The 25,623-nt window shown below is 35.0% G+C and overlaps 1 protein-coding gene across 3 annotated transcripts in view; it reads right to left on the bottom strand.

The window, feature by feature from the left end:
* Positions 1-25,623, bottom strand: part of SKAP2 (src kinase associated phosphoprotein 2) — a 159,207-nt gene that overhangs the window by 120,171 nt on the left and 13,413 nt on the right. For all 3 annotated transcript variants that reach the window (XM_054726072.1, XM_054726071.1, XM_028155430.2), the window contains exon 4: positions 20,317-20,424. In XM_054726072.1, coding sequence (XP_054582047.1) covers positions 20,317-20,424 — 108 coding nt within the window. The remainder of the gene's footprint in view (positions 1-20,316; positions 20,425-25,623) is intronic.

The following is a 25,623-nucleotide window of genomic DNA, read 5'->3' as shown; positions in this document are numbered from 1 at the left end:
ATTCTTATAGTTCTTTTAATTTATATTCAATGAGGGCACTTGTTAAAATTCTGTATAGTTTCCAAAAAGAGAACTATGGACACATAATAGTTACATATGATAGTCTCATGACTAAATAACTGACGTACATATTTTATTAAAATATTTTATTTATTTTTTTATTCACACACAAAAAAGCACTTCCCACTTTGTAATGTCTAAAGAATGCTAAAGACACAGTAACATCACAAGGTATGTCCAAAGTCAAATTATGGTAGGGAAAGAGGATGTGCATTGTGAATTTATGCAATTATGAGAAATTTAATATCACTGTTAGTCATACCTTCAAAATGTAAGGTGGTTATACATTCAGAAGCAATTGGCAAAGCTTATACTGAAGGAGATTGTTTTGTTTTGTTTTATTACCACCTTTCCTTAGCCTACCTTCACCTATGAATGTTTATAGTTGTTTCGTATTATTCTAGCTTAAGTAGGTTGGATAAGATAAGCAAATTAAGAATATTAAGATATTAGAGAGAAAAAAATCAGACTTGATTTTTTAAATCCTAAGAATATATAATCGCACAATATAAGTATGTGTTGATTCACTTAATATATTAGCAATTATGTGGACAGATGGCCTTTGTATTTAGTCTCAAAAACCAATCAGTGACATACCAATTAGATTTCATTAATAAATAAATTTAATAAGGCAAAAAAGTTTTTGGTTAATTAGTTTATAAATGTAAAAGCAAGAACTGAATTTATAAATCTTCTAGAAAAGGATTAATCGAATCACAGGTACATACTAATTGGTTCAATGTTCACTGAAACCTTTTCTAATACATTTTCTAGCATAGTGCAGAAGGATAGGATATGAATTGCTAACATGAATTGCTCAGTGCACTATCTGAATCCATGTTGTGGGCACTGAGAACCGCGGTGATAGAATATTAATCTCAGAGGATATGCTTTATCTAAACCAGCAATTTTCAGCTGGTGTACCACAGCACACTGGTGTGCCACAAGAATTTTTAAAACATGCAATACCTGACTATCTCCTCAGGGGCACAGACCTCTTTTCTATTCGGTGTCAAATAAAAAAAATGACAATAGCCAACACAATAATAGCTGTCTGGTGAGAATGAATCAAAATTATACCTATTTTCTGGTTAGGTTGGCAAAAAAATATATTTTTTGGTGTGCTACAGAATTTTAATAATTAGTATATGTGTGCCCTGAAATGAAAAAGGTTGAAAATCACTGATCTAAACTATACCTAACTCACTTTTCCTTATCGAATTAAAAATGTGTATGTATAATTCAAATAGCTTGCTTGAAACACTTATATAATATTTAAAATGGACATCAACATTTCAACTTCTTAGGACACATTCCCTCACCATCATTTTGGGATAAGGAGCTGTTGAACTTTCATATTTCTGGACCAAATAACAGAGTAGCGATGTTTTTATAGTCTCAAAGGAATACAGCTATTTCACAGAAGTGTCTGTATTCACACAGGTCAATGGGCTCCTGTATCCATAAAGATCCATGAAAGGCATTAAATGTATTTTCATGTTAGATGAAAATCAGAACAGAAAGAGTAGAGGAGTTAAAATAATGTCAACAGAGAAGAAATAGCTCATCATAACAGACACCTTATTAAAGCTCAATGGGTAGTAAAACGGGGCAAGAAAAGATATATTGGGGAAACAATTTTAAACTAAAGGAGCTACTACTATGTAAAATCCAAATATTGGTCCAAATATAAAGAATAACATTAACTTATATATTTTTATCATCCAAAGGACAACTTTACAAAATTCCAGTTGATAAAGTTCAAGCCAATATTGAGACTTTAATTTTTATTTAACTATGAAATATATAGTTGCATGATACAGGTTTACTTCTTTAAAAAAAAAAATCAAATGTTTAAATACATGATTTTAAAAATAGGGAATAGCCCTCGCCTGTTTGGCTCAGTGGATAGAGCGTCAGCCTGTGGACTGAAGGATCCCGGGTTCAATTCCGGTTGAGAGCACATGCCCGGGTTGTGGGCTCATCCCCAATAGGAGGCGTGCAGGAGGCAGCTGATCAATGATTCTCTCATCACTGATGTTTCTCTCTCTCCCTCTCCCTTCCTCTCTGAAATCAATAAAAATATTTTAAAAGGAAAAATAATAGGGAATAATTATCACAAAAATAACCCTTCCTTTTATAAAACAGGATCCACTAACAAGTTCTCTTAAAAGTTACCTCCTGGTTCCATTTAAAATGTAACTTGGTTTATAAAATGTTGTCTTAATATAACTCTATAATGCCTATATACCTTGTTTTTTTGTGTTTTTTTTGTTTCGTTTTGTTTTTGCTCATCAAGTATAAAATTACCCAACCAAAGAATACAGCCATTAGAATTTCACAATTATCCACATTTTTATTATATTCGCATCTTTCTGACAAAATAATCCAATTAATGGTTCTCAGGGTTTAAGGCTCATTTTAATCAAATTCATATGCTACTGTTTCTTTGCTTTCCTATTTTCTAGCAGCAGAGATGGGGAGCTAAATATAATTCACCCAAATAAAAAAGAAACAGATCACTGGAATTTAACATAGGTTGTGACATGTGTGAACCACCACATTAAACTGCTTGCCATATTTATAATGAAAAGTTGAATATCAAATCATACGAGAGTTACCAATTCATCTTTCAGTTACTCACAATATGACATGATTAAATGAAATATCTTCTAACACAACTTACACTACCTATGTTCAAACATGGGGTAAAATTCCAGAGAAAATATATACTAAAACTAAGTTAATCATCCAATCCCTTAGACATCTTATGACATCACAAGAGCCAAGAGCTAACAATGGATAAGTGTTATTCAGGCACTTTTTCTTACAACCATCCTATGAGATGCTACAATTATTACTATTTTTATAAATTAAGTAACTAAGGTTTAGAGGGAAAATAATTTTTCCGAAGTCATAGTGTCAAACTAGTATTGAACCTAGGTATATGTCATACCATCATCTGTGCACTTAACCACAACAATAAAATTTGATACTACAAGTATATATGATCTGCTTTGAAGATTGCTTAAGTTGTTTAAGCTGCTGGGGCAAACATAGTTAATAAACATGATACCTGAATTACAAGGAGGAAAATAATTAGATAATAAAACAAAGAGAAAAGAAAAGCCTAAGAACAAATCAGAATTCAAATGAATGTCAAAGAAAACTATCAAGATAAAATGTATCCCCATATCTATATAATCATAGTAAGGAATGAAAGTAATTAATGGCTCCTAAAATTGTATAAATTAGGATCATATGTTTAGAAGCAAAAGCAGCAATTCTGGTTTACCTGTGAGGAAAGTTGGGGCAGATGTCTCTATTCTGAACCTCTGAATCTATCTACTTCTACAATCTCTGGCAAGTCTTATCTTTCTCATGACATTCAACATGTTTAGGCAAATAAATCAATGATTCTCTATATCTCTATTCCATATCTCAGACTCCCTCTTAAATATCTTTGAGTTTCTCAATACGTCTTCAAGTTCAAGAGACTTGATCTTTCTTATCCACTTTCCCATTTTCTTTACAGATGGAGAAAAGAATCTAAGTGTCAGGGTTTACCTTAGGCATAATCATCAAGTCAAGTTCGTTCTCCCTCATGTTCCCTCTAGGTACCTATCCTCCCTGTCCCTACCCATTAAGGTGACCAATGAGCCTTCAGTCAGATCTTCTCAGACCTGTCCTCCCCAGACGTGCACCAATCTCTGTCTCTCTTCACTTCCAGCTCCTCTCCACCAATAAACTAAATTTCTACTTGTCTTATGATGCATTCCTGACAACCTTTAACTCTACTTGCTTAATCTGATAAACTAACATTTGTCAGGTATTTAATAATAATTAATAATTAATCTGATACTTTCTTTGCCATCTCTGATCTTTATTTTTTATTTCTATGGTGATAGCTTACTCATTATCACCTTTGTTAAATATGACAACAGATGAACTGAAGTAATAAGTACATGTCGCCCTAACTGGTTTGGCTCAGTGGATAGAGCGTCAGCCTGCAGACTGAAAGGTCCCAGGTTCGATTCCAGTCAAGGGCATGTACCTTTGTTGCGGGCACATCCCCAGTAGGAGGTGTGCAAGAGGCAGCTGATCAATGTTTCTCTCTCATTGATGTTTCTAGCTCTCTATCCCTCTCCCTTCCTCTCTGTAAAAAATCAATAAAATATATAAAAAATAAATAAATACATGTCAATGGGTGTGGCTGTGTTCTGATAGTTTTTATAAAAACAACAGCATTGGTCTATGGGCCATAGATTGCCAACCCCTGATCTAGACTGTTATTTTGGCCCCACACTAAATGACTTGCCCTAAATTGTGTTTTGGCATTATGCTACATACCTATGTTGATGGATCTTTTAAGAAAGAACTCAAAAGTTACTGAATGTACTCTTGAGAGGATTTTATTTATCACATCACACGATTTTCTATTCTAGACTTCCTAATCTATTTTCTTTTTTTAGCCTCCTTGAAAGAAATTTTCCTAGGCTCCACTACTACCAAGAGGTATACTTCTCTTGAGTACCTCATTTATTTGATATCAAAGATACTATAAATCCTTCACTTGATCAGTTTTCCCCTTTGCACTGGCTGATAGCAAGCTCAGGGCAAATAGGTGGTTGATCTCCAGCAAAAGTCTAGAATACTTTTGGTACCCATCTGAGATACAAATATTAATACATTGCTTAAAGAGAGAGAGAGAGAGAGAGAGAGAGAGAGAGAGAGAGAGAGAGAGAGAGAGAGAGAGAGAGAGAGAGGGAGAGAAAGAGAAATAGGATAGCCAAATAACAAACAGGTTTTTAAAAAAATCAAAATTTCACTAACTGCAAAATCAGCCTTTAAGAAAGGTTTGGAGATTTAAAAAAATAAAAGTTAACAGTCTAGACATAGCCTTTGTAACAACATTATTATTATTTTATTTATTTTTTTTGCCTCCAGGTCTTCTCTCTATAAAGCAATTCAAAATTTAGCAAGCTAACTAATAATTATAACCTAGCTTTAACGACATTGCTCTCCTCTAATCAACCTCAAATACCCACTGTGAGTATATCTGAAAATATTATCTACTCCAGCCCTGTATTTTCCTATCTCCTTATACATGCTTTTATAATGCCCAAGCTTAGTCATACTTTTATAATATACTACCTTGTAGTTTATATCTGTTTTTGCCTGCCCTGAATGGTTTCTTTGTATCAGTAAGAGTACATACCTCAGTTTTCCTTTGGAGAATGACACCTCTCCCAATCTCCATGTGGTTCAGGTAGGACTGACCTCACCCCCGACCCTTGCCCAACCCTTTTTGGGCATATGACCCAGTCCTGGCCAATTAGAACACCACTCCCAGCCCCCTAAACCACCTTCTCTGCCCAAACCATAGTAAGTGATTCAGAATAAGTACATGACCAAGTCAAGGACTTTTGCTACAACTATCAAGAGACATCTTTCCATGGGGGTTGCTAAGTTGATAGAAAATACCTAAGAAGCTTCTGGTAGCTGGTGGCCAGCGACTGGTTGGTGGCCATCTTAAAGGAAGCGACACATAGGAAAGCAGGATGTGAGTGGGACTACTCTTTATAGTTTGAACACCCACCTGCATCCAGGTGGGCATGAAGGAAGAGTCCAACTCTCATAGCACACCAGTAAATTCCCCTTTCTGCTTTTTGCTTAAAGCCGTTTGAGCCGCGGTTCTTTTCTGTGCCATGCTCAGGCAGAGTCCTAACCTAAACACCCCTTTACCAGCCTGTCCCAGAAATCTGAAATGCTGTGACCTCCATGTTTCACATATCAGCAGCCTTCTCTGTTCTCCCAGACCTGGCTCAAATGCCACCTCCATTATCAAGACCGTCTAAATCCCACTCAGAATTACCATCTTCTCTCTCCCTTTATATGTCTTACAGTAGTGATTGTACCAACCTGCTTTGAATTAGAGTTGATATGTACATCTCTTTCCTCTACTACTCTATAAGATCCTTAAAGGCAGTGACATGTCTTTTGAAACATTTTGTTCTCCCAGTCTAAGTAAAATCTGTTGCAATAAACTTTTATTTCATCTAGCACTTTGCCTAAAACATCAACATCACTACCCTTTCTCACTACACATATTTTAAAAAATCAATTCTTCACCTCCTATAAGACACATGTTCTTTTAGGAAAGAAATCCTATTCTAAGCATATTAGAGGTTTATAGCATATATACATTCCAGGACACAGATCCCAGTACGTAGATCCCAGGATACCAATACCAAAACAAGTCCTAGGCAATCAAAGAAATACGTGTGTATTTCTTTTTCCCCATGATAAGACACTTTACTATTTTTATATTAAAATATTATTTTCATTAACCTCTTTTGGTATGAAAGAAAGTGATGGGAATGTTCACAATAGCAAAGCTTACAGGTGGGAAGGAGTTTTAGCAGACATTTAAACATAATCACAGAAAAGCGTGTCTCTGAGATGAAATTACTTTTCTGATAGCGTTTTTAAGTATAACGCGATCTGTTTCTGCTTTTTAGACACGAAAAAGAACTAGATGGCATTCAAATTACATTAACCTTTTCTCTAGGTCAGTGATTTTCAACCTTTTTCACGCCATGGCACACATAAACTAATTACTAAAATTCTGTGGCACAACAAAAAAATATAATTTTGCTGCTCTGACAAAAAAATAGGTCTAATTTTAGTGGATTTACAAAAAATAATAATAGTAATGATTTACCCTTTTTGCTCCAAAATAACTTTTTAAAAAATCAGGTGCCAATACTGGTATATAAGGATTTCTGGTACCAAGAATTAACTAGACACAACCTTATTATGTGACATGATCAATAAGATGCAACTCTATTTTATGACCTATGTATTCAGGGTTCAAGACAGGGCATTTACACTAGATGACTATTGTTGTGTTGGCTGTTGTCATTTTTTCATTTGACAATCTAAGGGGAAAGAGGCAGTGCCCTGAATAAATGGTCAGGTATTGCATGTTTTAAAGATTCTTGCAGCACACGGCTCGAAAATCACTGCTCTAGATATTCTGAGTGAAAAGCTTTGAGGCTGCTCTATTGCTCCATAGCGCCCAAACTCAGAGACTGCTCTCAGAACTGTCACATGAAAATATAATTAAATAGCTGATAATGATATTGGGACCTGAACGCATATTTGACAAGAAATACGGATTTAGAATCACTAAAATTTCTCCATATGTAAATGAACTTAATATTTAAATTAAAACATGACTATCATCACTATGACTGATGATACAGAGAAAAACACAGGACTCCCCCAAAGAAACAACCAAAAATCATTAGACTACTGTAATTAATTCTTCATCTAACCCTAGATCAATGTTTCTAGCTGTGGTAAAAGACCATCTTTCACCCATTTGGATATTTGGATAGTGAGGAATAACAAAATGCTATAAACATTTCTAAGAACTTACTTTCAATTTCTTTAATTATGTTAATGCAGGTCAGTAACAAACAGATCACAGACCCAGACCAGTCTATAGACTACACATTGAGTAGCAATATTCCATGGTTTCCTTGTGTCTGTGTCCCTTACCTGGCAAGACTGCTCAGTTTAGCGACTGACATGTAGAAAAAAATAAAACAAACAAACAAACACATGCTCCTACAAAGAAGAGACAACTCAAAGAAATCAACTTTTTTGAGAGCTAAAAATAGCAACCATATTTCTAAGGTGATCATCCAGCCCCCTTTAAATTCCACCACCATAACAAAGCTTAGCCCCCAAAAGCCAGAAAATCAACAAAATAATCTTAGACTATCTGTTCTCTGAAATACTATGTTAAAGTGAAACTGACACGAGGAAGAGCTATGTAATTATACACATATTTGTAATGCAACAAACCTTACTTCATTTACATTTCAAAAGGCATGGATGATACTGCTAGAAATGAGAGAAGTGATATCATATGCAACAACACAAAGCAAGAATTTTCTTTTTAATGATGTTAAAGGGTATAGAATTTGAGAGTTCACTGAGCTGAAAAAGCACAGCAATAAAATTACTTTTTGCCATTTGCACAATTTTTTTTTAAGGAATGAAGGAAGCAACAATAACATTAAAGGTGGGCTAGGGCTAGAATATATCCTTGTTTTAATTAGTATATTACTCGCAATTCTTTAGAGTAAAAGAAGTCAGCATTTTGAAAAATCTTAGCCTTAAGTTAAGAACACCTGAAGAATCTTTAGTTAGGTAATGAGTCTTTAGACATGACACCAAAAGCACAAGCAACAAAAGGAAAAATAGACATACTAGACTTCATCAAAATTAAAAACTTGTGTGCGTCAGAGGACACCATCAAGAAAGTGAAGTGATTTATTTCACTTAGCATAATACCCTCTGGGTCCAATCATTCTGTCACAAAAAGTAAGATCTCCTTCCTTTTTTCACGGCCGACTACTATATCATCATGCAACTACCCCACAGCTTTTTTATCCACTTATCTGATGGGCACTTGGGCTGCTTCCAAATCTTGGCTATTGTAAGTAACGCTGCAATGAATATAGAGGTGCATATATTCTTTTGAATTCATGTTTTGGGTTTCTTCGGATATATTACTTAAGTGGAATTCGGATATATTACCAAAGTGGAATTGCTGGGTCATAAGGCAGTACCATTTTTTAATTTTTTGGAGGAAACTCCATACACACGGTACAATATACAGATGATGTATTATAGAATTGTACACATGAAACCTATATAATTTTATTAACCAACATCACCCCTATAATTCAATAAAAATTTTCAATAAATAATTCAATAAAAAATCTTTTAATATAGTTCAAACTCTTCAAATACTCTTAAAAATCTGGAATTATTTTAGTCACTGGCTACTGAACTCATGGATAAATGAGTGACTCCTTCCATGGGCTCATGATACCAATCCACAAAATTTTTCCAGGTATAAAATTTCTTTATTTTAATATTTGCATTATTTACTCAATAGAGAAAAGCTAAGGTGCAGAAAGGTAGAATGGTTCTGGGGAAAGACAAGATAAATTTGCTACCAAAAATTTAACCACTAACAGTTTTTAACACAGAATATTTAATTTAAAACGTATAAATTCATATAAATGGAATTTACAGAATTATCTATTTCAAATCTCTCAACCTTCCAACTGAAAATCCTACAAAATCCAACTTAGCCATTGAAATGGAAGAGCTATTTCGTACAGAAGATAGACAACATTTTAGGCACACAGCTGGATCAAACACAGAAAGAAACATTTATTTAAGGCAATCCCCAATATAGGCTAGATAACAATAATAACTTGCATTTAATATGTCCTTACTATGGGCCAGAAATATCCTAAACTCTTTATATGCTTTATCCTGTTTAATCCTCATAATAAGCATAGGATATGGTTGGTCTATTCTTACTTGATAGATAAGAAAACTCAAATAGGGTAAGCATATTTTTAAAATTTATTTATGTATGTATGTATGTATGTATGTATGTATTTAGGAAAGGAGAGAGGGATAGGGGAGAGAGTAACATCAATTTGTTGTTTCACTTATTTATGCATTCATTGGTTGACCCCTGTATGTGCCCTGACTGGGGATCAAACCTACAACCTTGGCATATGGGAACAACACTAACCAATGAACTACTCAGCCAGGGCTTAGATTAAGCATCTTGCTGGAGGTCACAGAGATAAGTAATGAAGAAGCAACATTTGAATCCAGGCAGTATAATTATAGAAACTGTTCTCAATCACTGTGTTACATTTTTAGTATAATTGAGGTAGGTCTCACCCCAAATCTGTCTCCAAAGGGATGAAACTAGAAAGAGAAGGAAAAGCTCAGAATCATTTAAGCTCTATTCCTGTATTGCTAGATAATTACTAGGCAGTTTGGATGTCCACAATTACCACAAACTCGTCATCATTTTCATTTTCCTTCAACCTGTTCTCTTTTCCATTTTCACATTTTAGTTAATTCTCCCAGTCATCCAAGTTTAGAATTTTGTAACTATCTTTAGCTTCTCTCTTTTTTAAAATTCCACACATACCCACTTCCCAAATCCTATCCATTCTTCCTCAGATGTATCCTTTCCTTTTCAGTTTTGTTTTCCCCATCCTGGTTGAGTCTCTGATCACTCCACATCTGGCTTACGGAGTGGTCACTTATCTCACAAACTAAACGTTTCCACCCACTTCAATCCATCTACATCACTCACCAGCTAAATATTTCTAAAATACTTTTCATCATAACATTCTCTTGCTCAAAAGTCTAAAATGAATACTCCTTTGCTTACTAAATCAACTCCTTATGACACGACTTAAAGTTTTCAATATTTAAATTCTACCTTGCTTAAAATAATGGAATTCTTTTTAAAAACAGAAACCAATCAATAAAGGCCAGAGTAACTCATTGTCAGAATCATGACCTGAAGCTGGAGCTAGTGCTTTTTACATGCTACTCTTGTCAATCTTCACCTCCTGATCTTCTTCAATCTTCTCAAACTATGGCCATTTCCCATTCCAGTTCCTTTTGTCCCCATTTCCTCAGTTTATCTAAAAAGCATTCTCCCCTCCACTCTTACTAATTAAAATTCTACCCATCCTTGTTAAGTTCTAGTTCAAACTCCAATTTCTCCCATAAGACATTCACTAACAGAACAGGTTCTTCCTTTTCTGACTTCCTAGAGTATTTCGTGTTCATAGTACACATTTTGTATTTGATCAAAGTTTATGTGGCTTCCTATTATTAGGTATGCATAGCTGTACCCATAATAAAATTGTAATACTTTTGGGGTGAGGGATAGTTGTTTTCTATTGCTTACAGCATCTGGGTTCTTCTGGAAAGTCAGCACTCACCCTATAGCTAAGGCTTGATTAACATCCTTATTTGGACTCCTTTGACCTATAGCCAGGAAGATAGCTATTCCCCAAAGATGATTCCAACAGATAATTGGAATAGTTGTGAAATAGTTGTGAAAATGCTTTAGGATAAAGCATTCCCTTGGTGTCACTAAAAAAGGAACAGGGCCCTAGCTAGTGTTGCTCAGTAGCTAGAGCATCGGCCCCTTGAACCGAAGGGGCATGGGTTTGATTCCCAGTCAAGGGCACTTACCCCTCTCTCCCTTCCACTCTCTCTAGAAATCAATGGGAAAAATATCCTTGAGTAAAAATTTTAAAAAGAAGAAGAAAAAGAAAAGAAGAAACATAGACTGAGTACCAACCTTTCTTCTTAAAAGTCCCTTGACATTTTGTTGGTTTGTTTTTAAAGAATAAAATCTTAACACTGGTAATCAACAAAGAGTACCTTCAATGGGTCAAAAACTTTGAGTAATTCCTAGCAACTGGATGGCAGATGAGACGAGTGATAAAGACAAAGCAGAGGACACCAAGGCCCAGGAGAACACCGAGCAGGGTATGTGTTAGCTTCCCAAAGGAGCCTCAGAAAGGCGGCAGCAGTTACAGGACGGTGAGGAGGGGCGCTCACTGAAGCACTGCAATCAGAGCAGCTGGGACAGTTGGGTCCGACCTCCAGAGCAGCTGGCAATGAAGGCATCTGTGCTTGAAGTGGCTCCCGAACCCCGCTCCCTAAATCAAGTGCACTAGCCACTCTGAGGAGGGCTCCCAGGTTGAGAAGCTAAGCAGAGCTTCAGATAGTTCCAGACTGCCCCCACCCCAGCCCCCCAAAAGACGAAGGGGTTAAAAGCCTGTGTTTAGGAATGAAACCCCTGAGTAACGTCCTACTTATTTTGACAACTGTGGGGATTCCAGCCTTGGAGGCAGGCTACCTCTAAGCAAGCCTTGCCCACTTCTCTCCCAATCCCCAATCGGACCTCCCATTCAAAGAAAAACCTTTCAGGATAATAGACATTCAAAAGCAAAGGAACCCACACAAGCTACCTACATACACTACCCAACTGGGTCCTTCATTCATGAGCATTGATAGCCGAGGTTCTTCAGACATTTGAGGAAAACCAATAAACATGAATGAAAAAAAATCAATGTTTAAAATTCAACTTGTAGACAAAGCATAGTCAACTTACAGTTAGAGAACCCAATATAAGTATCATAGGCCTTAACAATGAAAACATAATTTGATGAAATAGGAACTGAGGAGAGGGAAGAGAGATGGAAGGAAGGCTAGGTGCACAAATTTGCACATATTTTATAACAAAGACTCATGGGCACTGTCTGAGGTTGGCACATTACAAGACAAGAAGGATATTATTTAAGCCCAAAGCAAACACACAAAAAAACACACTAAAAATAAAATAACAAAAAACTGGGAGGCAGAAGTGGGAGAGGAGGTATGAGGAACCATCCATCCATCATAGAGGAAGTCAACATACTATTCAAGGTTCATCAAATAAGAACTAAAAGTGAAGTGGCTCTAGTTACTATGGTAACTAAGAAGACACTGGGCTGCCTCTGGGAAGTAGTCCTAGGGGTTGAGGTGGGGTGGAAAAGAGGCTTTTAGTGTTTATTGAAAACTTTATGTTCTTTTAACTTTTTAACCACATGCATGTCTCTTGTAGTTAGAAAGAGAGACTGCCTGAGTTTCAGTAGCACGGCAGAGAGGCCCAAAGGAGCTGAGGTCCGCTGCTTATGAGCTGGATATCCTAGTGAAGACACCGAAGCGTTTCTGAAGAAGTCTCCACCACATCAAAATAGGGAAAATGTCTCCCTCCCAGAGTAGTTTTGAGCCAATTAAAGAAAACAATCTGACTCTGAAAGAATCTGGTTAAGAGCCAGACTTATTTCTCAATGAATATTAATTAAAGATTGTTTTAATCCCTTAAAGATGCCACCACCAGCACCAGCACAGCCACCTTGTCTCGGGGGAAGGAAGCTCTCCTTGGAATCCTGTGCCAGGCTAGCATGCCTTCCTCTACAATCAAATGGGTCCGTCCAGTGTCTTAAAGAACCTTTGCTTTTCAATTTTCAACCTCTAAATTTGCACTTTGGTCAAATTGGATTGAGGTCACAAAGAGTAGACACTGCTGAAAACAGGAAGTTACACATTGCAATTTTTCCCAAGACTGCAGGCCAAATCCATATATATATATACATACATACATACAGCAAGAAAGATAAGCCTGTTATGTGTCTAAATCTTATGAGATATGGTGCTCTCCGACAGCCAAAATCATTTTCCCACTGGCCTGGTGCTGATACCTAAAGATCTGTGATGGGGGGCGGGGGAGGAGGGGCTTGAACTCCCTTGGATTAAGCAATAATTTATCAGAGCCTTTCCAATGTACTTGGCTCAGAGTTCGATTTGAGAGGGAAGAGGCTCTGAAAACAGGTTAAAAATGGGGCAACTACCCACAGAGAGCAGTCTCAGGAAGAGGCCCTGTGCAGCCAAGGAAGTCACAGTGGTAGGGTGCTGAGGGACCACAGAAGAGTGTTGGAAGTGAAGGTAGGTGTACACATAGAAGGATATTTTTTACCTACTTCACGGCCTAATGCCATGCCTGGTCACACATTTGCATATGCAGCCCAAGTGCAGCAGCATGGTCTGGCTCACCCTTCTTTCTAGCTGCAAAGGTCAATATGATAGATACAGAGCTTCTCATACTTTAATATGTACCCAGGGATCTTGTTAAAATGCTAATTCAGATTCAGTGGGTCTTGGGTGGGAACAGAGATTCAGCATTTCTAACAGGCTCCTAGGCGACACTGATGCTGTTGGTCTGCCAACACACTTGGGGTAGAAAGGGGCAAGCAAAGCCCTTCCTGTCCAATGCAATGTCCACTCCTCTAAACCCTGGCTCTCGTCAACACCCCCTGAACCAAAAGCAACAGTATCCTAGCTGGGGAAGAGGCAGCATATAATGGTTCTGAAAGCAGAGCGTGATCCTCAGTCAGATAAAATTTCAGTTCTGCCACTTAGTACATGACCTTGGACAAATCATTTAAACTTCTCTATCCCTGAGATTCTCTAATTGTCAAATAGTGATAATATCTGCCTCACAGAAAGACTGTCAAGAATAAAAATAAATAATGTAGCAGAGCACTTAGCTTGCTGCCTCCCCTAGATGGTCTCTTTGCCTTAATTCATCCCACGTTTAAACTACCAGGACAATCTCTCTCAAATTTGCATTCATCACATCAGTACATTGCTTCAGGAATATTTTAGTGACTGTGAAATCAAAGGTCAACTCTTTAATTTCACTAGGTAGTCAGCTCCTACTGCCAATCACACACTTACCTCTTATACCCCTTCTACTCCTTCCTGTTCAACATCACTTCCAGTTATTATCTTCTCCAGACAAATCACCTCTGTGCCACCATTAAATGTACTAATTCTGAAATGTGGTCACAAGCATTTAGAGTTCTAGTGAACTTCTAAGCAATCACCTGGTTCAAACTCGTCATTTCACAAAGTAAAAATCCAGAGAGGTTAAGTGAATCAGCCTTGACAACAAAATTATTGCCAATCAGTATGAAAATCTGATTTTTTTTCTGCATCTTTTCCCACTTTCTCTCCAGCAAAACTCAGGAACCATGGAAAACTCAATTAAATAAAAGATCCCTCCAGTTCCAGCCTGTGTGGCTCAGTGATTGAGTATCGACCCATGACCCAGGAGGTCTCTGTTTGATTTCCAATGAGAGAACATGCCCAGTTGCAGGCTTGATCCCCAGTAGGGAGCATGCAGGAGGCAGCTGATCAGTGATTCTCATCATAGATATTTCTATCTCTCCATCTCCCTTCCTCTCTCTGAAATCATTAAAAAAGTATTTAGAAAACAAAAGTTCCTTCCTCCACAATTTACTCCATAACCTCTTAGAGTGAAGTATAAAGTTTGTGCTTTGGTTTATTCAACATGATGCCATAACATACAATTGACTGGGTCAACAAATTAAGGAAGAACATGAATGAAACCAATTATTTGCCTTGGTATAGATCAAATCAATTAAATATTATAATACATACTAGTTACTGTTTTTGGAGTCTGCCTTACTAGAACTTAGATTGCTGATTATCTTATTTTAGGTGCCTGTCTTCTCTTTCTATCTAGATTACATGTCTCTTGAAAATAAGAACTTTGTCGTATTCATCTTTGAATTCCCCATTGCCCTATATTGCGCTCTTCTTCATGTACTATGTAAATAACTGCTAATTTACTGTATTAAAGATGCATTATTTTTCATAATGTTGAGTTTTATTACCTTTGCAACATTTTTTATCTAACCCACTTTGTTACAGTCTTATTTGCATACATTGTTTAATTCAATGGCATAAAACTTAGAAAGATGATTCTCAATGGTTATGTGTTTTTATTTATTCATATATACCTTTGTATCATAAACACTTTTCACATCTGTGTACTTTATACCTCCAATCACACAACATATATCTTGAGTGTTAAAAACATGTCTTCTACTTTTATCATTTCCCCAAACTATAACCCCTCACTTTTACCAAAGTACTTGAAGCTATGCTATACACATTACGGAAGGGCTAAAGCAATCATTGTTCTTATACTGCTATAACACACAAGCTAGCAGTTGGTATATTGAAATAACTAAAATAGATTTAAAAAACACACAATTGCAACAGTAATATATGCCATATACATAAAGATATGTGCAAGTTGCAAACTAATCTAAATTATCAGAATAAAACACAAATATATGATTTTAATTATCAACAACCACATGATACTATACTAGAAAGACACCCTAAATGGTAAGTTATTGAAAGAACCTTTTTTTCCTGGTTTTAAACATTGTTTCAAATTCTGCTGGAACCCAGAGAAAAGTAAAGCATATCTATCGTTTGGCTTTTACAAGAAGTGATTAGTGTTACACCTAATTTTATGGAAAAAAAAAAAAGTCTTTCTCAAAAGCTTGATGTATAAAGTGTAAAAATTTACATATTAAATTTATGTGTGGATGGGTTTACAGCTAAATTTGTTTTAGAGACATTAAGTGAGTTCATTATTTATAGGCATCCTGGAGATAATTCTTTTTAAAGCTCTCCTTTGAAATAAGTGATTTATATGTTTTATAAATCAAAATTTCTATATACTGAATTTTCTTAAAGAAAAGTATGCCCAAAGGAGAAAACCATTATTTACTCTTATAAATTATGATCAAAACACTTTTTTTCTTAAACTCCAAACTTTAAAAAATAGTTCCATTCCTAAACCAATATTTTTTCATATAAATCCATGTCCTTGAAATGCGCAGTTTTCAGTAACCTATGTTACTACTTGGGAATTCTTAGTTAGGAAGATACCAGGACAATAAACAACTGTTTATCACCCCCCAATAAATTCAATACAAATAAAAAATTCTAAAAATAAATGACTGTTTTATCTTTTTAGCTTCATTTTAGCCTTGCTGTATTCACACCCTAGAGGTTCCAGATTCTTATCCACAAAGTGATTATGGTCTAGCACAGAATCAGATTTGTAACAAATGTCCACTGGGATCCTTCAACCCATCACCGATGGGCAGAGCAGATATGTCTTCTAGCTCACTAAGCCCGTTCACCTCACCTCAGGGACCTTCCACAGTGCTATGTGGTTAGAAGCTTTCTTTCACAAATGATGAAAATGAATGAAAAATAATTTCAGAAGAGAAAAAATGGCGGCCCAAGTCATTATGTAGCATCTAATGGTTACCCTGCATCTACCACCTTAGTGCCCAGACACACATTCTAACATGTATACACTAAGGGATATTCTTCTATCAGGTTTTAAGTTTCATTATCTTTAATATTTATCTGATTACTGATATGTACCATTTATATTAACATTTCTATATATCCAGACACACAATAGCATAAAACTTCTAACAGTGATCTATAATAGTATAGAACCCATTATGATTTGTTTTAAATTTTCTAGAACAAATAAAGCACAAAGCTAATAAAATGACATTGCTAATAAGTATGATTTTAAATAAATGTTACCATATCAAAATGAAACTAACAGCAGTCATGCCATCATTGATAAATAAAATACAGACTCTTCCTCTTTTTCTTAAAAGGTAATTTAGCATGTCATTTTCTCATTTTTTATTTTTATTTTTTGCTACTGGTCTTTAAAATGCATTTTTTCCTCAAAAAAATATAAATAAAAAGCATGTCCAAAGAGAGAGATGAAAAAATAGCAAAATACGATATTTTTTTTAAGCTTGTAGCTGTACAAAAATCTGTCACCATCTATGTTACGATTCTAGTCATCAATAAGGTACTTTTTTCAATGCACCGCTCAAAAATCAATTATATCAACTCTTTTGTATAGAGAAGCAGCACACCTTTCAGGCAACTAGTATTAATGAGTAGACATGACTATAGAATCTCCATCTGTTTCTCTGACAAAGCTGTGGCTACTCTAGTCTCTCATTGAAATTCCATTAATCTGGTGTACCAAGGTCCAATGCGAAAATCAAAACTCCATCTAACCCTTTATCAGCTCACAATAACCTACAAGTGAACTCTGCCTGTTAGCATGCAGCAAGTTATGATTTTGCTATCAATCAGGCAGTTGGCCAATAAAAAAAAAAAAAGCAGGCTGGAAACAACATGTCTGGCAGGGTGGGGAGACTTTGTTTTTGTTTTCTGTTTTCATCCCCTTTCAATTTCTATAGGGTGTCTGGACCTTGTGAGATTATGCATTATCCTCCTTGGCTGTGATTTAATTGCTACCAGCAATCAAGTCGAAGCATCACTGAAGTGTGCTTGAATTTCATTAGAAGATATAACTTATGCTACTTTCCTACAGTACCTAATAAACCATAAAGAAACCAAAACACATATGGCTTGAGGGAATAACTGGAAAATTAGGTAGCCATTTGGGAACTGAGTGAACTTTTGAACCAGAGAAACAGAGAAAAAGAAATATTAAAGGAAAAGACAGACTTAGAATGCACACAGAGATGTGCAGGTTTGACCTTTCGGTAGCTTGAAAATTACATTAGCATTATGAAAAATACATATCATGTTTAGAGTTTATCATCCATCAGAGTTCAGATATTTTGTTAGTGCCTACCATAAGGTAAAAGTCAAAAGGACAAAACAACAATATGATTTGACAAAGGGCCTTTTGGTGACCTGTGCTAATTTAGTTATACTTATTGTTAAATGCATTATCTTTTCATAATTAATATATCATTAGACTGAGATCACATAATGAAGGAAAATTTATTCAGCAAAGGAAAGAGAACACATACAAATCCAAGTTGCAGAGAGAAAAACTGATATGACTAGATGATATTTTAGAATGGAAATAAAAGTCCAAGTGGTAGTTTTAAAATTAATTTATATTAGTCTCAGAAGAAAATGTAAAATATCAAAATGGTATTATTTATATACAAAAAATGAATAATACTAAAAGTTAAATTTTAATTCTGCTTAAGAATAGCTTACATAAATAATAATGAAAATGCACCAATATTTAATAAGAAATTTAGTGTTATAAATATGTTATTAAATAATATTCAAATATTGATAAAGTAACCTTTTAACAATAAATTTTTATACTATCAATGTATTTCCTGTTTATTTGGTTATGAAATAAACATAATAACTTACTCATAAATAAGAAAACACAATAATCATGTAAATGCTCTATAATAAGGGAATTAATAACAATTTACTTTTTCTAACAAAAGCACTGGCTCTCGTAGATATTTAATTGTTGGATTTCTTAGGTTTTTAAGAATATTTTTAAGAATGCATATAAGTTCCCCTTATACATTAAAATATTTATACTGTTTTGAGAAATCCTGAGTGTATATATTCTATGAATGTTCCATGTGTGCATGTATATACATATACATATATATATATATATATATATATATATATTCTCGTGAGTATAAATATTCTGTCTCTGTATATGTATACATACACACACACATCACATACTCATTTCTATCCATATTTTACAGAGAAGCAAAACAAATCATTGTAATGTGCCTGGAAAATAGTTCAACTCAAATAATAATTCATAATTTTGCCTGAAAGTATTATTTTATCAATTATAAAACATTTTCTAGTAGAAATGCTTTTGAAGATCAGGTTAGAAAGGGTGATGCTCTCTTTCGGATAGCAAGGGTGACCGAAGAGCAGGGAGCGTCTTTTTAAAAAACAGATAGAAAATAAAAGGGGAAAAAAAATCCCTTTAAAAATAGAAATTAAATGTTTACCAAAATGTAAAATTCAACATAAAATGGATATGATTATTATTGCTACACATTGTACAAAGTTCTGAATATAAAGAAAAGATTGTGTTGTTCTGAATCAGTGGTTAGAATGTTTATCACTTATGCATGTACTTGACTTATCCCTGTTCTGCAATAGACATAATTTTATACCTCATAAAAGCAATTTATGTTTCCAAAGGGAATAATCTGGATACCATAAAATGTGGAGTGCTCTGTTGCAGGAAGCATATTTTCATTCAGCAATTGTATTTAGAGATGGAACTGCACAGTTTGATCATCATATAGTGGCAGAAGGCATTACTCATTTCTATGTCTCTGCGAAACTTTGAGTGCCACAAATTAATATGCATGGCTAATTTATCGATACACATTCTTAATTTATAACTACATATCACCCTGACGAGATCTCTATAATACAGATGCACTCAACTGGCTATAACAGAGAAAGCACACTACACGAAAAACAAGTTTCATAACTTCGGCAAGTTTTAAAAAATTATTAAGAGATAAACACTCAATTTTATTGCTAATCCAATTAATACAAAGCACTATAATATTACCGCATAGTGTGGGGCAGTTTTAGGTGACAATCAGAAAAATGAAAATGTGTATTAAAAGAAGCATTTGATGAAAATCTGTCTCAATGTGAGAAGGCAACGTAGGGATAATTAATTTAATATTTTATGAACTAATTATATGTGAAGTTTTCAGGGGGAAAAAAGAGATCAAAAACCTTTTTCATTATTTATAAAATAAATAATACAACAAGCCATTAGCAGCATACTAAAATTAAGCAAGAATCTTATAATATTAAATTAACCAACTAACTTACTAATAATATTCATATGATGATGCAAGCACTCTTCTCAAGATTCCAGTAAAGAAAATTTCCTAGGAAATGAAGGCACCACATACTGAGGAAAACCACTAGAGAGAGCTCTTCTGTTCCTTAAAAGGCTCCGGTAAAGATAAGTTAACTGCAGCCTGCGCCTTTATCTGCTTTCTGACCAGACCACCATCTCTACACGTTGCGTTATTTGGTGTTAGTGTCAAAAGGTATATTCTATGGGAAAATATCACATACCATCAGAGGGAGCTTCGTCGTCTTTATCGTATCTCTCTGAGGCTAATGAAATAGTGTCTGGAGCCCCAGAGAAAGGATCATCATATTCCTCCCCATCTTCTGCATCGCCTGTAAAAGAATCAGAGAAAAACCTTTTATAATTTAGCCATCTTAAAAACGTTACTTGTCAGAAGAGGTAAATTTTCCTATTAAATTCAGTCACTGTCATAAAGAAAAAACAAAGAAAACTTTTGAACTGTAAGAACAGGTCCTATTTTAATGTAGATCCACTGTAATTTAGATAAAGTTAAGAGTTTTTGAAGGTCAGTATACAACTGTTTATTTCAGGTACAAAAGGATTCAAGTTTTGAAATTATGATGGTCTCTACAAAGATGAATAAAAAAGCAAGAAGCAGGGTAAAACAGAGTGTGTGTCCAAAATAAACAAACAAATGAAGCCAAAATAATGATAACGAGGACGACAAAAACAAAACACGGAAAGCACACAGAAATTATTCAACTCACCATTTACCTACTCAATATTTGAAAAATTGATAATTCAAAGCCATATGAACATTTTTGTTTTCATTAAAAATCACAGGATAACATTAGAATAAATTTTAAAATGGTGAGCTATCACTGAATGAAAATAGAAGTTATCTAGTTTGTAAATAACCTTGTTTAAGTTTAAAAGATTTATATGAGTTTTAAAGCAGTTTTTCCCATACAGAATTTCTGCTCTTGAAAATGCAACTATTTTTTTATCTACTGTAAAATGTTCTAGCCAGTCTTAATGTTCTAGCCAGTTTTCTACATGATTTCCAAATCCTAGGTAACTGGTTGGTTTACTGCTTGGCTGGCTGGCTAATTTGAAGCCATTTAATCCCCACAATTAAATCTTGTGGTTTGGATTTTCCCCACATACTCATTAGAATGATTTTTTAAAAAGAGGGTTTCAGATATTTGCTAGTCCAGTTATATATAAGCACTCATTTTGTACCCATATTCAACAACAAAGAAAAATATATACTTAATACGATACCAATTATCTGTTACCAATTCTAGTTCTCTGTTAACAATTCAAGAGAAAACCAGCTACCTTAGGGATTAGCCAAAAAGCATGGTGAAAATCTCCCTGGGAACCCTAGAACACCTACAGAATTCCTTTTGGAAAAGATCCAGATTAAAGCTACCAGTCGCTCCAAGGGATATCTGTACCCTCTGACATCCACTTGTTAGGTACCACTATTTGTCAACATAGTTTTGGTACGGAACATAGCCTCTTTCAAGGACAAAACCATCAAAGTAACTTGAAAAATCAATATTCATCTCTATTTCCTTATCATGTTGATATTTCATCAGCATTTGTCATCCTGATCCTGAAAGAAAAGACAGGATCTCCAATCAAGACACTAAGAGCAGAATATAGAGAAGACTACTTCTTGCCCTCAGTGATTCCACCACTGGGTGCACCATGCAGGGTGATGTTTCCTCCCCAGTTAAAATGGCAAGGAGCACATACAGATACTACTCATTCTTCAAATCTTCATTTCTCTTCCTTACAAGATGTTCAATGTATTTTTTTTCCAGAACATTAGTGATCCCTTACAATATTTCTCCTTGTGGAAAGAAAGTGCTCTGATTTAAAACATGAGGTCAGAGAGAACCTCATAAAGTGCTAGTAAAAATATGTGTGAACATGGAATGACAGCTCATGGGAAATGTGGTAGTAAAGATCACAAAATTCTCAATTGCTCTTAGTTGCTAGAGTACCCTTACATTTTTAATACAGTAAGGATTTTTTATAAGGTGAATTTTCAAAGGATATTTCATATCATTAACTATAAAATAAATCTTGCTCTGAAAAAAAAAAGTATTAGGATACTTCAAATACATCACCAGAGTTTGCACTCAGCATATTACAAATATAAAAATACAATACTGAAATAAATGAATATATGGAAAGGATTTGGAAAAACATTCATATGCTTGGGCTTAAGTCTATTAAGCTCTATGTGGAAATAAGCTGAAAAAGTAAAACTTAAAAAGTTTTGAAAATCAGGGGGGTGAGGGAAGGTAGAAGAGTGTAAAGTGGGGCTAAATGGTGATGGAAGGAGACTTGAGTTGGGTGGTAAACACACAATACAACATACAGATGGTGAATTATAGAGTTGTATATGTGAAACCCATTTATTTTATTAACCAATATCATCCCAATAAATTCAATTTAAAAGAAAGAAAATCAGAATTAGTTTATCCTTAAATGATATCCTTTATATAATTTGTGTATGTCCATACACATATACATACATACACACATGCACACACACAACATAAAGATCATTATTAAAGCTATAAATTCAATAATATTTAATATAAGTTATGAATATTCTACACAAAATTGGTCAATAGCATATTAAAGACCTTTGAGGGTTTTGTTTTATTTTTAAAAAAACTTTGGATTACATATACTAACGTGTGTGTGTGTGTGTGTGTGTGTGTGTGTGTGAAATTGTCTTAAACGTACCCATTCAGCAGCTCATCTCAAATGTTATTGTTTTTTTAAAATCAGTGTGATATTTATATTTATCTAAGACCATGTGAATTAAGTGTTGCTACTGGACTCATATCCTCCCCCTCCCTTTTTTTTAAGCTTTCCTTGAAGTAGCTCAGAAAGTATTTAATAATAAGTATTTCTGTGGTATCTATACAGGGTTATTCCCTTTTTAGCCTGCATTAAGTTGAAAGGCCACATCATTTTTCAATATAGTCTTCTTCATTTTACTGTTGTTCCAGTGATGATCTATCCCTTTTCCCCCCTCCCTAATTATTTTTTCAACCCAATAAAGACCTGCTGCATTATAAGGAGCTTTAATTGAACACTGGGGTCGCTGTTGAGTAGTGCAATGTATTCCTCCCCTCTCCCCCCGCCCCCCCCCCCCATGGGCTGAGTATTTGCAGCTATACCTGCAAAGGAAAATGTTCAACTTGAGTTTATGTAATAGAAACTGAACTCCAAAGTAACGAAGGGCATCAGGTAAACGTATCCAATACCATTTACAGACATAATTGAAAGCATTACAGACTAATCAGACATCTAAAAGAAAAGCATCCTCAAATGAAATGTCTACAGAATCATTAGTTGGCAGCCATTCTATTACAATCACACATAATGTCAGTGGTGCCTTGAGCCTGTGCCAGTGACAACAGCATAAATTTTGCATCTCATTTCAGTGGTCATAAAATTAATGATCAGTTTAAAAATACTTCTTTGTAAAAGTTATTGCACAAAGAAAAGACATGAATGTGTCCCTGTTATGTACTCACAAGGATAATTATGGGGTTGTTGCTCATTAATACTGTTTCTTGTTTCCCTAGAAAAGCATTTGATTTATCCCACAACTTTCAAAAGTTTAATTAATGATACAAAGTTAACAGTCTAAAAAACAATGATCCGAGACTTCCCTTCCCGTATTCAGTGGCAACTAAAATATCACAGCAAAACCAATTGCCAAGACTGGTTTGGCTCAGTGGATAGAGCGTCGGCCTGCGGACTGAAAGGTCCCAGGTTCGATTCCGGTCAAGGGCATGTACCTTGGTTGCGGGCACATCCCTAGTAAGGGGTGTGCAAGAGGCAGCTGATCGATGATTCTCTCTCATCGATGTTTCTAACTCTCTATCCCTCTCTCTTCCTCTCTGTAGAGAATCAATGAAATATATTTAAAAAAATAAAATAAAAAATTGAGCTATTTCTGAAATAAAAATAATTTAAAAAAATAAAATAAAATAAAATAAAATATCACAGCAAAACCAAGGCTTAATGGTACGATAGCAACATATTTATCAGAAAAACATTTTAAATTTATAATAGTTGTGTTCAAATCACTATTATGCCTTCTGTTTTATCCAGCTCACCATCAATTAGCATTTCCCTAAATGCCTAGATATAAAGCCCAACAGTAGTAACTAAACAGTCATGATCTCTACCACCATTGAGGTTGATTTCACCAATGTACTGCTTATTTTGTCAAATACAGACTTATTTTAAACACAATCAGGTAAACCTTAAACTAAATAATATACCTAAAACTTACAAAGCATGAAAGATAAATGTGGGGGGCAGTGGAGAATTACTTGAGTGAAAACAAATTAATTTCTAATTCTCTACTCAGTTCATTTGTCCAAACTAATTTCAGAAGTAATAAAATACAGCTAAATAGACGGAACTACACATTTAACTTGTCATTTCTTAAGGGAATCTATAGTTTAATTCTAAAATCTTGGAAAGATTTAGGTCACCACAAATAAGAAGATTCTCTTCATAACTCTCCTACCATAGGAGCGCTAATTTATAGTGTGCAAATGTGAGGCAGAGTTTTCAAATAAGATTAGCATTTCTCAAGCACTGCCTCTGCCATATACTTCTCCTACAGGTCCCCAACCTCAAACATGCTTAACACATTTGTGCAAAGCCAGAGATGCAGGCGTGGGGGAGGGCTACAAGTTATCTGCTCAGATTTCACTGAGGAGCTAACTTTCAACAGAACTTACACCAAGTCAGGAAAGGGACAAGAAAAGAAATTAAAGGTCACCCAAACTTCTGACTTTTCTGCCGTTCTTAAGGATCCCATCAGAACAAACTAAAATGGATCCTTTCTTCCCTACCAATCCTGCTATTTTAAAAAGCAGTTTATTCCATTAATTAACTTAATAATACCAATGAGGTCAATGAAAATTGCTTTCTAAGTAAATCTATACATATTTAACAATATCAATGGACAAAATTAATTTTTTAATTAGAGGGAAATATTTTAAAGGAGAATAGCTATGGCACCTAAGGGAACTGAAAACAATAGAAACGTGTTTTCTAAAGCGCTAATAACTTACGAATATGAAAAATCTTCTCTTGAAGTATTTCTCATGTGACTATCATGCCCTTCTTTCAGTAATTTAAAATTTCCTCGCCAGGCCGGTGTGGCTCAGTGGATAGAGCGTCAGCCTGCGGACTGAAGGGTCCCAGGTTCGATTCCGGTCAAGGGCACATGCCTGGGATGCAGGCTTGATCCCCAGTGCGAGGCCTGTGGGAGGCAGCTGATCAATGATTCTCTCTCATCATTGATGTTTCTCTCTCTCTCTCCCTTCCCCTTCCTCTCTGAAATCAATAAAAACATATTTTTAAAAATTTTCCTCAAAAACTATTTGAAAACTGAATTATAAATCAAGATTTACTTAAATCCTCTTGATAAATGAAGTTGAATCTGAGAATATAATATTTACTGAACACCTGCTATGTGTCATGCATAGGTATCTTCACATTATCTTAATCAT

This window comes from Eptesicus fuscus, chromosome 14, assembly GCF_027574615.1.
Source record: "Eptesicus fuscus isolate TK198812 chromosome 14, DD_ASM_mEF_20220401, whole genome shotgun sequence".
Lineage (NCBI taxonomy): Eukaryota > Metazoa > Chordata > Mammalia > Chiroptera > Vespertilionidae > Eptesicus > Eptesicus fuscus.
Note: the sequence above shows the minus strand (reverse complement) of the source record. Positions and strands in the feature narration are given on the sequence as shown.